The sequence below is a fragment of the Phalacrocorax carbo genome, chromosome 2, assembly GCF_963921805.1.
Source record: "Phalacrocorax carbo chromosome 2, bPhaCar2.1, whole genome shotgun sequence".
Classification (NCBI taxonomy): Eukaryota; Metazoa; Chordata; class Aves; order Suliformes; family Phalacrocoracidae; genus Phalacrocorax; species Phalacrocorax carbo.
In genome coordinates, this window is record NC_087514.1 from 57085130 (window position 1) to 57102212 (window position 17083).

Sequence of the window (17083 nt, forward strand, 5' to 3'; positions counted from 1 at the left end):
CGGCGCTAGGAGAAAAGCGATCCAGTAGTTGGTGTTTGTTTAAAGAAATTCATAATGCATGTGCCGGTCTAGCAAGTGTCTGTCCTCTGGACGAAGGTACGTAGGTCTGATCCGGGGCTTTTTCCTGTGGGTGGGATTGCAGAATTCAGCAGAGTTAATCTAGGAGATAGAATTCCAAACAACTCCAAGTGTAACCTTTTTTCATTTCTTTATTTGAAGACAGCACTACCCTGCACAGCTTGCTTCTTCGTTTTCCAATAGACTGTCTTGGAAATGGCAGCGGACAAGGACCGATGTTCCCATGGGAAAAGGATGTTGGGAATCATGTCTGTCCGCTTTGAGGCAGCGGTCACGTGCAGTTCCCGTTACTGGAAGGCACGTAGGAATTAATTACTGTCCTTGGGGCTTGGTAGCACCATAGCTAGAATCCATCTCATGGACTGGTCCTGTACCCTGGAGCAGACTTGGGAAGACGAAGGGATGGAGAGAAGGTGCCTGATAAAGAATTGCTCAGGGCAACAGCATTGTTTCCTTAACTGTTGAGGGTACTCGTGGTTTGATTCCCCACAGCCGTGTTTGTTTCTGCCTGATTCAGCAGTGAAGTGGGTATTTCGTTTCTTCATTTCCTTATTAGTATTGATTGCTGGCAGCAAATAGTAATTAAAAAAAAAAACCTCAACAGTGATTGCACTAAAGAGAAGACCAGAAGGAAAAAATTCTTGCCAAATACTTGTAGTAAGAGGGAAAATTATGGAAAACTAATGAACCTATAAAATTCAGAATGAGTGGTGCTGGTTTTTAATACCTAGCCTTCCTTGTTGTGTCAGGAGCGAATAAATTATGCCACGTAGAATCTGTTTATGCCTAAATTCATCCGTACCCACCACTTTGTGTGGAAGAGATGCCACTTCTTCACAGGCTGTGGCTACTGTATTCGGAGTGCCTTGTAATTTAGGGCACGCTTCCCGAAAATTGAGCTCATCTTTCAGGGATCTCCTGAGTCACTTCTGAAAACTCAGGAACTGGTCAACTCCCAAGCTTTTGATGGTGGTGGTGGAAGTCTCACTGACTGCATTTCCCCTCCTCTTTCTTCATGCAAGTGAGGCAGGAGTGAAACTGCAGAGCACTGAGGAAAGATGCTTTTTGTTATCCTGTGGCTTTCTTTCTGTTCTCAGTTGATTTTTCTTCCTCTAAGAAGTGTCCTTCCTAATCCCTCCCTGCTCCGCTGCCAGGTTGTAGCCCTTAGAGCAAGAGAGGTGGAATAGCAGAGCAGCAACGCTGTTTTGTTTGCTTACAGCTCATTTATAAAAAATGTTTTGTTTCTATTGAACCACACCCTTTGTCCTGAAACAGCTGCTCTGACTGAACTCTCCTTGCAAGCCCATGCAGTTGTTACTTGCTGGGCACTTCCAGGCCCCACTTCCTTCAGAGAACCTGAAGATGTGCTGTGAAACCTAAATCATCCCAGCTGTATCCATCAGAGCTGCTTCTAGTGATGCGTTCTCATGCAAAAATGTCTTATTGTGTATATAGTAAGGAACGAGCTTTTCTGTGCACAGGTTATTCAACAGAGGGATTTTTGGTTATTGCTTTCTGGGACATCTATAATTTTTTACAGGTGGAAAGTCAACACAGAAAACTAACATGTATAGGAGGCAAAGAAATCCTTTATGTTTCAGTTAGGCTTTTTTATTTCAATTAATAGTTTAACAAGTGCTTAAACTTCCCTGGCAGTTTAGTCTGGAACATAGTTGAGAAGAAAAATATCTTCTATAACTTTACAAAAATAAAAGTTTTTTTTTTAAAATTCTGCACTTTAAGCAAGCACATTCCAACTCAAGCAAGACAGACATTATATCTTAAAATACGGACTTCTGTTCATAAAAATGACATTCTACCCTAGGGCAGCAGGAACAATATGTAAATGGCATAGAAACAGAGCAAGAACGCTTGGTTTTTTTTTTTTCCCTGGGCCCTTTTGTCCTTTTTCTGCAATACAACCTGTTAAAACAATTTGCCCAAGAATATCAGATTACCATTTCTTCTGTCAGGTGGCTCCTCGAGTAGGATATTACTGAAGGAAAAACTTCACCTGTCCTGGCAACATTGGCACTTATTGAAGAGAATTGTTTCTTTTTTATTTTATTTTCTTTTTAAAGCTTCTGCATTTTGATATGGGACAAATGACTCATTTTGTAGGTCTTCTACTGCTAAACCACTTGCGGCTTAACTTATTTAGCCACCAGGGCTGCCAGCTTATGAGGTCAGGTTGGAGAAATAAAATGAATGGAATATATTGTGTCACAAATATATACGGTGCTGCGCAGCAGTTAATTTAGTGTGTGATGAAACTAAAAGATCAAGGAAGTTTAGCTCCTAGTTCTGTGCCTGTAGCCTAGGAGAAGCCTTGCAGAGAGCTCAGATTGGCAAATAAACCGTGCACTCTGAAGACTTACTTATATCTTTGTCCAACTTTCCTTCTATTGGCTAATAGAAAAGTAAATACATATAGGCACAAGGAGGGAAGCTGGTGCAGCATATACTAAGAACCCAGATCATAAAATTATGTTTCTGGTCAACACTACAAATAAACTAGAGTAGTCCCAAATCAGATTTCTGGCGATGCATTATGAAGGCCTTTTTCAAGTGCTTCCTTTTTAAACTATCTCTAGGTGACAAAAAATCGCTGTTCTTGTACAATTTGTACATTGTCATGTTTGCATTTCATGTAACGGTAAGCCTTGGAAAACGTAGATCTTTGCAGGTCTGTGATTCAGAACACAGTTGAGACATGAACGTGCTTTTTAGAGGCAAGAATTAGTTCTTTCTCTTGAAACTGTTGTAATATTTCTGACATTAAGTAATTTACACGGGAGCCACGGAGCACTAATAAACTGTAGACCATTGCCCTGATGAGTATAGAACATTGTGCCTGTGGAGAAGTTCCTTTGCTCTCGGCTCCAATCCTGCATCGTAAGCATGTGCAGATTTCAGCTGGGACCGAGTCGTGTGAGGCCCTTGCACAGGGAAAGAACAGGGTCTGACAACTCCTAGCTATTGGTAGTTTTTCCAGAGATGAGACCACCTAATGTGGAAATGGTGGATGTTGGTGCAAGAAGCTTCTCTCACGTGATCTGAGGAGCACGATGCCATACCCTTCCTCATAAATAAAGACTAACATGAATTCACTCATGCCACTGTGTCTCAAGCAGAAGTCAGAAATGAAGCTAGTATTTGAAAGGACTTAACTATCTTGTAATAGCTCGGTAACTCAGGTGGAGATATGCAGATGTAAGTCTGCTGAATAAAAAACTCAATTCTAGCTAGAGAAAAATCAAACTACTTACTGGTTCCTAGCTTCTCTTTCAAAGGCATCGTGTCTCCTTCTTGACCCTCTAGTAGAAACTGCTCCTGATGCCTCCCTACCAGCAACTAATCCAGAGCTGACTCTTCATGTAGGTTTGACTGTGTGGCATAGAAAACCATCAAGAAATGCTGATCAGAGCAGCTGTTGTTCCTATGGCTCAGTTTGTCATGGGGAGTTGGCATTCAGCTCCTTGCAGCAGGCTGAAGGAGGATCTGACATCAGGTGGATGGATGAGCATTCTTTGGTGACCACTGAGCCACCCTGAGCTCTGCTCCTGACTGAGTTTTCTGTGACTTTTCATCTGTCTGAGGAAGAAATGTGAAAGATGTGATCTGATCTAGCAGTAAGCCTATGATATTGTTCCTTCTCCCCTTCCTTCTGCTGTCTCAAAACCAGGTGAATCTGAGGCTGATACTAGCTTGGAAAAACTGTCAGGAAGGCGCAGACTTTGAGGAGGTAGGGAGCCTGAGCAGAGCCATTTGCTGCTTGAATGGCTTTTTCCTGCCGTTTTTGCTAGCAAGGTCCATGCTGTCACTTATGTTTTCAAAGAATGCATTTGCTATAGCTGACAGTATGGCGACTCACCTATGTAAAGCTGAAAGACTCTCATTCAAGACATACTTTTCCTGTGATGCTGAAAATTACATATTAAAGGCTTTTTTTCTCCCCTAGTACTGGACTGGGCAGCTAGAGGCTGCTGATACTGATGAAGAAATGCTATGACCTTACTTGTTATGTTTCTTACACAGGTTCCTGCTCCTCCTGCGAGCCAAATGTCTATCATTAAAAGGCACGGCCCAAATGCCTCAAGGTTAAGCTGTGCCCTCAGCTCACTCTCCATTAAAGCAGGAGAACATGGTTCGTCTATGAACTTGTATCTCCTTGCTGGCCTTAAATATCTCCCCTACTGGCTCCAGAGACTGCTCTGATTCACATCACTGCACAGAAGGATGTGTTTGCAACGCGGGGGGAAACCCAAGGGTTTCCGGGGCAGGCTCTTGTTGAAGAATACTCTGAGGAGCTGTGCCTGTCCACCTTCCCAGCTGTGTCTCCCCAAACCAAAGATGAATTAAGCTCAGTGAAACCATGGTATGTGTTTCGACAGCCTAGCAAGGAGAAAAGGGAGGGGGCAGCTGCATTTGTGCAGCTCTTGCTCCTCCCTTTGGTATGACTGTGCCAGTGTCTCAGATAGATGTGGGTCTATTTCTGCCTGCTTTCTTGCTCTACTAGGGGCCACGTGTGCTTTACTTGTTCCTACATAAGATCACATTACTAAAAATATGCTGCTAAATAGGGTCGCAGAACATGTTAGAACCCACTCGCTTCTTTACTTTGTCCACCTGGCTGACACAAAATCCAAGGCACAAATACTGCACATGGAGTATGTAAGGCCTCAGGAATACAAAAACAGAAGTTCCTGCAGCCTTGTATTGGCAACTTAGCTGTTCTGTGTGTATCTGCTGCTTCTGTCTGGCTTTAAGGGGGCTTGGCTGTAACTATCTGCTAGGTACAAAGGGAGGCCTTGAAGCAATTACATCACTAAGGAAACTGAATGAGAAGAATATTAAACCACTGGTTATTTTTACAACTTAATGATTGTAAAAATAGCTTAAATTACTCGGAATATTTTTTAAATTAGAGATATCAACCGTTCAGCACTATCTGGATGGAGGGCTGTTGATGTGCTGTTTCTTTTTGTGTTAGGAGCTGTGAGATAATGACAAGATAAATCTTTGTGGAATTCTTCCTTATATACATATCTACATCAGAGCTGTGAAGTCAGAGGGGGAAGCCGGTGTCACAGTACTGGCACGACACCGAGCCCTTCCCCAGAGATAAATTCTGATGAGAAACCCAGCACTGGGGAGAAGAGTACCACAATGGTAAAATGGCAGAGACAACTGAAGCAGGATCATAATGTTCACCCCAGCAGTTAAAATAAAAATAAAAGGAGACCCCCTCCCTCCCCCCAAAAGTCTGCAGTCCTAAAGTGCAATTACTTTTGTGCAGTCATGTCAGGCCAGGGATCAGACTGGATGAAGTTCAAAGCACAAACATCAAACGAGTGCCATTCGGGATTCAAGGAGGAGGGGGAAATAAGGAAAAGAACAACAGTTCTCAGGCATTCAAGTGCATCAAGAAAATAAATGTCCCTTTTTTTTTTTTTTGGAAGAAAAACAACCCCCAGTCTGGTGGAATCCTGGCTTTGTAGTCATGAAAAATAAGGTTTTTTTCACTTCTAGCTGAGAATGTCCCAATATGACACAGTACAAATAAACAACACCAAAGCAAGAGCTGGGGTGCTGGGATATTTTTCCGGTGCCCTGCTGCTGTACAGCCTTATTTTATTTTCCTCTGGTGACTCTTCAGATCTGGGTACTGATGAAGCACACTGAATTAAAGGCATCTGGTAGGAAGTGGCTCTCTTCTCTGGTCGGTCGGGACTGGACCCGTCGCTCGGTCTCTGGCCATTGTACAGTAAGTACCTGCCCCGGGCATCCTGCTCCATTTTGAAGATTTCGTACTCGGTGTGAGGTAGGCGGATGCCGAGCGCAATGCAGCCATTCGTGTGGGTGACGTCTTGCTGAACCCCAACTTGCCAGGACCCCTGCGCTCCGCACTCGTTCCCATTGAAGACGTTCAGCAGGGAGGCTGTGGATATATCCATGGGAGTGACCTTCATGTGGTTTACTGTAAGAGAGGAAGAGAGGAGCTATTAGTAGAGGAACAAAAGCAAAAGCAAAGACAGCGTGTGGGTTGGGGTGTACCTGTGAAATCAGAATTCTCTCTCCTTGTTCATTCTGAAATAAATTTTTTCATATTGCAGGTGTGGCCAGCAAAGCTATTTGCATCATTTTATGTCTTTGACCTAATTGCGTGTCGCACAGAACGCGTGCACGCGCACAAACTCAGCTGAAGAAAACCTGATGGCCACATATCTCAGCTAGAGATTAAGCAGAGCTTTTCATAAATTCCAGACAATCCTCTACAGCTGAAGCCTTTTGGTTATATTAGGAGATAGGTAAAAGAGGAAACAATAAAACTTTACTTATGTTTTATTACCATCTCTATTAATCCATAAGTAGGGCTCCTTATAATGTATTTTTCATCATTTTTTAATATCTGTTATCCCATAAAACTAATGACATAATTAGTTCCAACTGGAAAACTTGGAAAGCACCGCAGCTGTGCTACCTTCCTATATGACCTGTCCTTTTTTTAATGAATTATAAAGTATTGCTGAACTATGGAGATACGCTTTTTCTCATATCTAAACAGTGGCTGCAGCTTCTGCAGTTCCAAATTGCCTGTATATCAAAGGAGCTTAAGGCACATAAAGTTTTCTTTTTCAGCCAAGTTTAAGAAATTGGGAAAAGCCAAACTGAATGAGCCTGTGGAGATTTTTCCTGGTGTGCATTTGACACTGTGTATCAAGAAAAGGGGATCTGAATGGATTGCTACTGACCAAAGCAGAAGCAAATAGCCAGCCTCATGCCTTTCAACACACCAAAATCCCAAATTCTCTTGCAGGTCATTTTACAGTAAGATTTGTTGGGAGTTTTATTCTGAGGCTTTATAAACAGATATCCAACTCGATACCTCCACGGTTCACATTATTTGCCCTAGCCAGTGTAAAATGTAACTTACAGAAGTTGAACCTAAAAGTTTTGCCACAACCAAATTAGTGACCTTGATCTGTAAGGTAAGTTGGGATACCATAAACAAGAAATTCAAGCAAAAACTGCATTTCACCCCAGGAGCTTCAGCTGGGGCATGCTGCATGCCTCTCTAAAGAGCAAAAGCTCTGGCAGGCAAGGGTATCTCCTGCCTCCTATGAAAAACCCAGATTAGTATTTCTTATAGTTAGATACTTTCCTGAATTGGAGCCATGCAAGAAGCGATATGCTTCTCACGTGGTAACTGAAATAAGGAGAAGAGCCCACAGAGTGCTTGGGGCTTCCAGAGGCTCTGCTGGGGCTGGTGCCATGGTGGGACATTGTGTTTTGGAGATGTTTGTTTGTATGAGTGGTTAAACTGACTGAGGTCCTCCTAAGCAGGGTGCTAGGGGGCTGTTTGCAAAGGAAGGATTCTCAGCCACAGGGACCCAGCTGGCGTCATCACCGAGCGCTGCTTCCCAAAGTACTCGAGGGGTTTTGGTTAGATACATCTAGTCATCACTGTGGTGGGATTAATCATAGCTCCCTTTAGGGACATCCTTACTTGCTCTAGGGTCCCTTGGACACTGACGAAAAGACACGTGCTGCTGCTGTACCTGTCCTCACCAGAAAATGATTTATACCACATTGGACCTGACATGCCCTCTGAAGGTGCTTTTTTCTCTCTGCTGAAGGAGCCCTAGGACACAGATCTGATCTCAGACAATTTGCTTAGATGCTTGAAGTCTGGCCACTGTACTGCAAGACTTAATTATGCGAAATCATGTCTTGTGCTGTACTTAAAGACCTCTGCCTCAACTGAGTATTGCTTCAGTGGTGCAAAATACCGTGCAGTTGTAGAGTTTGGCTGGGTGTTCACACAGTGCCTGAGAACTTCCCAAGAAATTACTAACTCCTAAAAACAACAGAACGAAATCATCAGCAACCAAATCATTACGAGCAAACTCTTGCTTTGGTCCTTAACTATGTGACCACCTCCGCCCCCACTGTAGCGAGCCACTCTACCTTTGAACACAAACTCTGTGCCGCCCATCACTTTGGACGAGTGCACTCCCCGGCTGTAGCGTCCCTTGGCGTAGATGGTGAAGGTGGGGTGCTTGCAGATGGGGTCGGAGTAGTGGTAGTAGTGACCTTCCCAGGTGTTGTTGTTGTCATGGAAGATGAAGTGCCGAGTGAGAAAGAGGACCTCCGGTCGCACCTCGCAGCGCTGGCTCACCCACTCTCCGTGTAGCCCTATAGTAAGGTCTGCCTTGGGAGGTAAGATGGGAGGATGGTGCTCGTCTGACCGGTAGATGATTCTGCACGCAATGCACGTGCGGTCGTGGTTCTGAAATGAAGCAGAGAGAAACCCTCATTAGGCATTATCTGTGATAGAGGGCAAAGAATGAGGCTGTCTGTTTCATGTTGCAGTGACACCAGCTCAACATTTTAAGGAGTATGTTGTTATTTCTTATCTTTTTAATGTTCTCCTGCAGATTCTCACCCTTCAAAGCACCTGAAACATGGTGCCATTTGGTTTTGTATGGGTAATACTGCACAGCAGGAGCAGAGTTAGGAGATTAATTCCCTCATCTGCATTTCTCTGAAATGAATGTTTTAGTTCAGCTTTTTATTGGATCTAGAAAAGGCTGACTTTATCCTTCAAATCATACAAGAAGCTGGCAGATGGTAATTTACTGTGATAGGGACTTCACAACCCTTGTCTTAGAAATGAGTACATTTGCTGAGCTCTTATTTTGCATCTGTTTTCCCTTTAGTTGTTAACTTTGGGTACCATAGGTGGACACAGGTGTCCTAAGTACATTTTTCAGTTGGGTAGCAGCCTAGGAGAACAGTAACCAGCGATTTTAAACTTTTTCAGCTTTTCTGAGCCTTAACACTAGCTTGTGAAATGTATGATACAGCCGGCAGCCACCAGCCGCGGTGAATGGGGTCTGTGGTGCCTGCCAGGCTCCACAGCAGCCCACTGCTGTGAGCCAAGCACCAGCCTCAAGCAGCCGGGTACCCCCAGCCTCATCCATGAGTGCCGGGGGTGTCTTAGGAGGGGTGTGCAGGCTCCATGTCCGTGGTAGGAGGGGAGGGGAATTTCATGATGAGGCTTCCACCTCCTGACATCAGAAACTGAAACTAGAGACCTGTACGTTGTTGGTAAGGCCTTGCCTGTGCAAGGTTTTATCTTCTTGGCAAAAGAGTTTGGCCTAGCTATTCTCTTTTCAAACTGTATTTTTCACTTTTTCAATGGCAAGAGAGATGGCAACATTAGCATTTGTCTCTGTTCTGCTAAAACTTGAAGTAAATTTCATGGACCAATAAAGGATTACAAAACTAAGTTTTTTAGCTCAATTTGTGAAAAGTTATTAGATCAAGAAGAATAAATGCTGCCCTAAAAGGTAAAAGCAATGTTTTCTGCTCTACTAGTGCCTGTTTTGGGATGGCGATGTGCTGTTTGTTTACATCTCAGGATCTCTATTTAGTTGGCTGGTGACGTGCAGAGGGGCTGCAGTCTGAGCTGTATGTAGGCTCATACTCAGTGTGAAAGGCAAGCACCACACAGACAACTTGTTCCTTCATCTTTCAAGGACACTTGATCCTTCCTGGAGAGAGGGGGATGATGAGGTGGGTTACAGACATCCTTGTTCAAGCTGCAAGGTGTTTTCCTGAGGTGTAATTCAGAGTGCACCGAGTTAAGAACTGAAGCTCCCCACACAGCTGTCAGGGAGACAGATTTATATAAATACTTATTCTTTGCACCCCTTTCCAGCGTTCTTTTCTGAGATCTCTGTGAGCTCCCTCCGTAATGTAAATGCTCATATTCATCGCTCATACTCTAAAGTCCACGTGAGCTGCAGCGGAGTCAGCATTTCTCCACTCACTGCCTTCAGCTCATGGCACACTTCAGGGGTGACATTTACACAACCTTCACTAGTGCCCTGCGTTTCTCCAATAATATGACTGTAGGTAGCTTCAGAGAATCAATGTACAACTCCCACAATATATCCGTTTTACACATATTAAACAGCGTTTATGTATGCCTCCACCCTGGGCCAGACAGACACCAGAAGTCAGTGAAATCAATGAAGTCTGCTGTTCTACATCCCTGGGATGTAGAATAATCGTCTGTGCAAAATAACTGCAAATGATGTAACTCAGGTTGATGTGAACCAGTGCTGGCCAACAGCCCTGCTTTGAGGTGGAAGGAGGTTGGACTTGGTGACCTCTGGAGGGTCGTTCCATCCTAAAACACATGGTCTTCTGGAAACCATTTGTCAGCATGCTATTAAAGTGGATGCAGTTCTTTCCCCCTGTGGAGCTTGTTAACTAATTTTAAGATACATTTTTCAGCTGAATTCTGCAAGCAGGTGCAAGGGCCATTAGTATCTTAGTGAAAATACAAAGAACATTTCACTGAGTAATTTAACTGCAACTGGTGAAGTTAGCACAGATTTGTGCTGTAGTAACTGACAGCTGAGGCTGGTGCAAAACATCTGGTTCTCCTGAACACTGAAAGCACAGATAATGCATAAGGGCTCTGAAACTGAGCCGTTTTCTGAAATTGCAAGTTTCAGTTTGGATTTTCTGATGGTCAAGAGAAGAACCAGTTATGTTTCCTATTTTGCTCTGGATTTCTTGTGTGACCTTCCTGTGTGACTTAACCTCATTTCATAGCAACACAGACAATTACAGCTCTTCTGTCTGGGACAGGACTGGTAGGAGGCTAAATAAAGACACTGAGCTGTCCGAAAGCAGACAGAAATTTCAGGGACTTGGATCTGATTAAAAATAATAATTATTATTTTAAAATATGTGTGTAGCTCTTTTCCTAGAATACACCTTCAAATACAATCTGACAGAAGTCCAGTGTCCCCCTTCCTCTTGCCTGCAATAGAATCGCACCAGATTTCAAATGCAAACTTGTTTGCAACTTACAAAACCGGTCTGTTGAATCCCTAGCTCTCTTCAGAGGATGTCAGTCATTTTCACCAGAAAGCAGTCTGGTTTACTGGGTGGTTTGTGGCTCAGGATTGCTTGGAGGGGCAGTTGACTTATAAATGGCTAGGAAATGAGTTGGTGCTGGGGAAAGGTGGAGACTGCCTTGCACATCTCAGGCAGCAGCAGAGTCGCCGTTTCCCTTGAGCTCCAGCCATGAATGGGGATGCCAGAAGCTGAGCATCCACGTTGTCCCAGGCAGCACTACTGGTGCTGCAAGAAGACTGTTGGATGAGGTGTGCAATTCCATTCACTGCCAAGCAAAGCACCAAAGAAAGGCACATTTTTGAAGTGTAGTAGAAATAACACTTTGTCTTCTTGGAGATGAACATCCAGAAGATGCTGCCTCTGCCTGGCATGGGCACCTGCAGTGATCCAGGCGGAGGGATTGCTCTGTGGAAGATGCTGGTGTCTATCAAGCACTCATTTCTCCAGCACGGCTGTCCTGCCATGGGGCAGACTGGCGTCACTAATGCTTTAAGGGCTAATTAACTGCACTGATGACAGTAACATTATTGCTGTGATTGCCCATTTGCATGAAGTGAAGCAAGAAAGCAAGGAAAAGACACTGTTATAAAACTAAACATAGCTTATATATGCTGGATTGGTCAATAGTAGGAGACAATTTCTGCTACAGTCCCTGTTCTATTAAAGTGAACTTGAAAGCTCTCATGATCCCCCAGAGGAGACCCTGGCAGAGCAGCATGGGGCAGCCAGGGTGGTTTCGTTTATATTCACATTTGCGTTTCAGGAGCCTGTCCTCCACAATCAGTTTGTAAGCCAAGGCAATTTAACCTGGGAACCAGTGTTTTCTGTTGCCCTTGTTCAAAATCTGAAGAAAACCAAACAGAAACCCAGCCTGTTGTCTTCTTGGTCACCCATGGCTATTTGTGGGATTCCTCTGTTGTTTCTCAGGTCTAGTGAATGGACAAGAAAGAGGTCTGGAATCAGTCCTGTTTTCAGACATACCCTGAACACATCACTTCCCTGAGACCAGTGTTCGAGTCTAAGCCTACATAAACCTTTTTTTGCTGTGATACTATCTTTCACAGAGTTATGAACTTCTTAGTGGAAGGATATGCCACATGTAAACTCCCTCAGTATGATTTTTGTCCAAGTAATGGACAAAAGATCTAGTTTTGTTATGAGGCAATTGGACTTAACTATGGACTAATTTATGTTTAACAATTGACTGTATTTTTCACTGTTGCTTTTTCAGGTCGGCTGCTCTTGGCTCTTAATTACACTAGCTAAGGCCTTGCAAATCATTCCCTTTCCATGTGTCTCAGGGAAAGATTATTTTCTAAAAACAGACATTCAAAGAAAATAGGGAACAGAGGCAGAAGACATTTGAGTCCAAACATGATTAAGTACTCTCTAATAAAAAACTCATTTGGGCATGACATAAACTAAAAAGCAATAAAATGAGCCGCGGGCAGGATGAACATCTGTTCTATGTTTTGATCATCTTAGGTGTACAATGCAATATTTTTAATGGTGGGGTCTTGCTAGAAGGACCAGCCCCTGAAATGACTGCTGCCCAATGACTAGAACATACATCCCTTCCCATTCCCATGAAGGGTGCCTCCTTGCAGCTCTGCAATGCCAAATCGATGGCACTCCAGCTCCTTGCCCTCCCGGGTGTTTCTTTAAAGCCAATTTCTGAATTAATCCATGAGGCCATGTGGGCTGAAATAAGCCTGAATGTCTGGCTGGAAACTCAGTTCTTGTAGTTGGGGAGAAAACAGTTTGTGATCTGAAAATTTCCACCAACGTTTTTCCTTATCCCTCCCTCCTGCTGCCCCAGCTGAAGTGGTAACAGGGCCAGAGAGCTCTGAAAGCCAAGCAGGGAGGTTTCTAATAAAAAAAAGCAAACAAGTATGAAGTTCCTTGATCTTTTTCCCAATTGCTGTGGATAGTCAGAAACATAAACTCTCTCAGCACTGTTTAATTTTCTCTTACGTTCTACGGGATTCTGTGGCTGCCTAGAACTACTTTGCCTCTAATCAATTCATAGTGTTTTTTATGGCCCAGGCCAAAAAACTGTCATGCAGCTGGGATGCCCTCTGAGCAATGGTGAAATGAGCATTGAATAACGCATAGAAAGATCTTTTTTGGAAGGTGTTGTTTTCTTTGACCATCTTTCTATTTTCATACTGTTGTTACAGAATAAGACATCTATGGACCAAACCCTTTTCAAAATGTACAGAAGATCTACCCTTTCCTTATGGTTCAAGCAGAAGGTGAAATCAATGCTTAATATCAAGGAGAGGACCTGCAGGATATACTGCAAGTTGTATTTAGGGACAAAGCAAACAAGCACTAACAGTAAAGAGGAGGCTGAAAATATCGTTATTTTCAACTAAACACCTTGTTCAAACATATTTGCTCTCTCACATATCTATTTATTTACTTTTTAGATCCTGAAAATGTATCTGTATCTCAATCCAAAAATTTTAAACCACTATTTGAAACAGCTTAAACTGTAACTCAAACCTTCTCTTGTAGAATTACAATAGATGACTGTTCTGATATTTGGTTATTTACATAATGGAAAATTAACTATCTCAACTACAACTTACTGTTTTTTAAAGGAAGACTCATTGCTCAGACTACTTAGAGTCTGAGAGATTCTGTGTATTCTTAGCAGAACAGACTGAAAAATTAATGTGACATTTTTCATTAGATTCTTATTTCAAAAAGGACATGGGAAAATTTCTCATTGAGGAGACTGGAGGAGAAGAAATACAAAGCAAAATTTTGTTTTCTGGTATTCAATTTTTCTCTGAAAAGCAAATGTTTCTTTTCAAAAAATGAAAAAAAAATTTTAGGGGATTTTTTTGTTATCTTTAATGGAGAATTTTGACCATTTTCTGACAGGTTCTTGTCATCTTTTATAGTTGCAAAGAATTGGTATGTTACCAAAGCAGACACATTAAGACAAAAGCACAGAAGGTGGCGATGCACAGTAAGCTCTTAAATCACCCAAAAATATGGCAACTCCTGTTATAGGAAGCCTGGGGTAGGGGCAGGCATGGGACTGCTGCTGTTTAGAGCTGACTTGGGCTAAGGAGAAGCAGCAGACAATTCTGAGAAGTGGTGAACCTGATCAGTTTTCTCAGTAGCAGGTTGTTTTACATCTGCAGGGTCTGTAAACTTGCATGAAATTACACAGCAGTTTCCCAAACTACTCTGTGAAATAATTTCTCCTTCTATTTTTATCTGGAGCCACTGCACAGTGGACACAGCCTTCCTATACGTCAACCAGGTTAAGAGATTCAAGCAGCAGCTCTGCCTCAGCAATATGAAAAAACACATGTTCTTCACAATCAGGTGAGCCACCTTTGGACTCCTCCTCACTCTCCTCTTCCCCCTCCAGCAATGCCAGCGTGAAACCAAAACCCAGCCTCAAACCCGTGGCAGAGTGGTGGCTCCTTTCTGTAATGCCTCCCTTCGGGCTCAGGCCTTTCAACTTTCACCTTTTCTTCAAACCTAGATATTCAATGTGGCTACTCTAAGTACGCCCTTCCCTCCCTGTCCCCCACGCCACTGCCAGCTGGACCTGGTCCCTCCTCTAGGGCTGCTGGCAGCACTGCCACACTCGGTTACAATAATCCCATGCTGGTGAAGTCGCTGATTTCAAATTTCTGTAGCAATAGCCTGCCTTATCAAGTCATATACTGACATTAATAATATTTCTACAGTGTTCTACTGCTGTCTGAGCACCCGGGTCTGGGCTGGTGGCTGTAGCAAGGGGGGGTTGTTTGGAAAAGCCAGGATCTCAGCTGATATAAAACCACCTTTGGCCAGCCCTGATTTGCACTGGTTACCAGTGCATGGCAAAAAGCAGGTTTTATTCAAGGTTGATGAAAAGGAGGACAGGTTGCATCTACATGATATTGCAATAGCAAGGGCTAGCACCCAGCACAGCCTCATTGCAGGGAGGCATGCGATGAGGGACCAGGTGCCAGGTTTCCTCAAGCGCAGGCTCAGGCCTGAACAAAGCATGCAGTACAGACCTAACCGGTGGCCCGAGATCTTGCAGGGTCCAACAGTCACAAAAGTTGGGGTGGGAAACCCCTGACATGTGAATGCACATGTTACCATGAGCGAAAGTACTGAAGAAGAGGGGAAAGGAAAGACGCACTTAGCAATGATCTGTCACACCCACCTGAATACTGTGTGTCACGGGCAGGGCTAGATGGGACTGGAATGAGGCATGCCTGGTCACGATGCTTTGAACCTCATCACCCGAGAAAACCAGGTGCCAGGTTTTAGTGTTAGTAACTGAGTGCTCCCAGGAGTAGTACAAAGGGAAACCCTTGGGAGAATGTCAATGCAAGGAAATGCTTCCAACGCAACAAAAAATGTTGGATGGCTTTGCCTCGCATTGCCAAGGAGCTGAGTCCACAGAAAGGACACTTTTATGAATTGCTCAGTATAGTATCAAGCTCCGCTCCTCCACCGCTCTAGATAACTGCAGACCAAGACAACGCTTTAACAAACGGCTACAATCTCTCTGCACCGCAAAAGTGATAACTTGCAGGCTTTCCATGACCTCATATGAAGCTGAGTTGGCTAATGTGCATTAGGCTGGCTCTGGGGAGTTGACAAGCACGGCTGACACAGTTATAATTCAGCCTGCCAAAGGGAATGAAGAATAGTGAAGATTTAAAACTTTAATTAAAAATCTTGAAGCAAGTGAAATGCTGGAGAGAGTGGTAACTCCTTTGCAGGGTTGTCAGTTTGGGATTTCTTTTGCTGGGGAACAAACAGGAAGGAGGGTGGAGATAGGTTCAGATTTATCTACAAATGCGTACCATATATTTTAAGATATTGAGGAATGGTTTTTATTAACTGCTCCCATGAAGGGAAAGATAGTGAGGGAATCCAAAGGCGCTACCATTACACAATTGTCTGATCTATGATGTTGACTCTGTTGCACAACCCAGCATAAAACTGAAATAAACACAACCAACTTGAAATACAAAAGTCTTGTGGTTGTTCTTTTCTGATATAAACTACTTTTGTCTGGGCAAAAGACAAGAACAAAGAGAAAACTGGCCTTTTTCTCAGATGAATGTGCTTGCATGTCATCTATCCCATTAAAATTATATTAATGTATGGTGACATGAGTATTTTGGGAAGTAGCAACAAAAAATTCCTGGAAAACCCAAAGGGACAGCTTGAATGTCCATCTTGAGGAACAGAATATTCCAAAATAAAGCTGCCTTATGTGTTTATTACGCCTTTAAAAAGCAACCTATATAGCTCTCTGAATCACGTAGCAGTATTACTAGTGAGCCCTCCCTCCCCTCCTACAAAAGATGAAGCAATCGTGGTTAGATGCCAACAGCACGGAAGGTGTCAGTAGTTTAGATACATATCTATCTGAAGGTCCATGTTTTATTTTGCTAGGCTAAATAGTTAATTTTGATCCATGATACTGTGTTTGTGTTGGGGAAGGCTTTTACTGCAGTTGCAGAACAGACAGTGATAGTTAACAAAGAAAGATGAATAGGGTTTAAAAGCAACGCTTAGCTTTTGAAGGTTCACACAGAGAGCGAAAAGCACCCTTTTGCTTCAGCCCTTGCCTGGCACTAATGCTGGTGTAGGCAGTAAGTGCAGACCGTCACCTTCAAAGGAACACTCTTCTGCCCGGCCACAGCCAACAGCGCTGTGGAGCGCAGCAAGGACCAGCCTCAGCTAGAAGCTGTTTGCTTCTTCTTATCTCTGCCGTGCATCACATGCACTGTTATTGTTCATAAACCTGGAATTAACCTATTTAAACATTCTTCTGAATGTTCTTTCTTTGCTCCCCTCATAATTTCCCTAACCAAGAGTCTTTTGCAAGTAATAATGAACAAAAGAAACCCTTCAAGTGTTGGTTTGAACTAGAAGTCTAGTGGCACTACTCTGGCAAACAAAGGGGTTTTGTCCTCCAAAATTAAACTTTTTGGTTGAGATAATGTTTTACATATTTCTCTGAGGCACTTCACATGTTTAACATCTATTTATTAACTTATACTCGCATTTTCCTGGGAAGTCCTCA

General features: G+C 43.3%; 1 protein-coding gene across 1 annotated transcript in view; it reads right to left on the reverse strand.

The window, feature by feature from the left end:
- Nucleotides 1–1664: 1664 nt before the first annotated feature.
- APCDD1 (APC down-regulated 1) overlaps nt 1665–17083 on the reverse strand; it is a 31714-nt gene continuing 16295 nt past the window's right edge. The window contains exons 4-5 of the mRNA XM_064443012.1: nt 8050–8371; nt 1665–6058 (exon numbers count right to left, since the gene is read on the reverse strand). Of these exons, the coding sequence (XP_064299082.1) occupies nt 5607–6058; nt 8050–8371 (774 nt within the window). The 3' untranslated portion in view covers nt 1665–5606. The remainder of the gene's footprint in view (nt 6059–8049; nt 8372–17083) is intronic.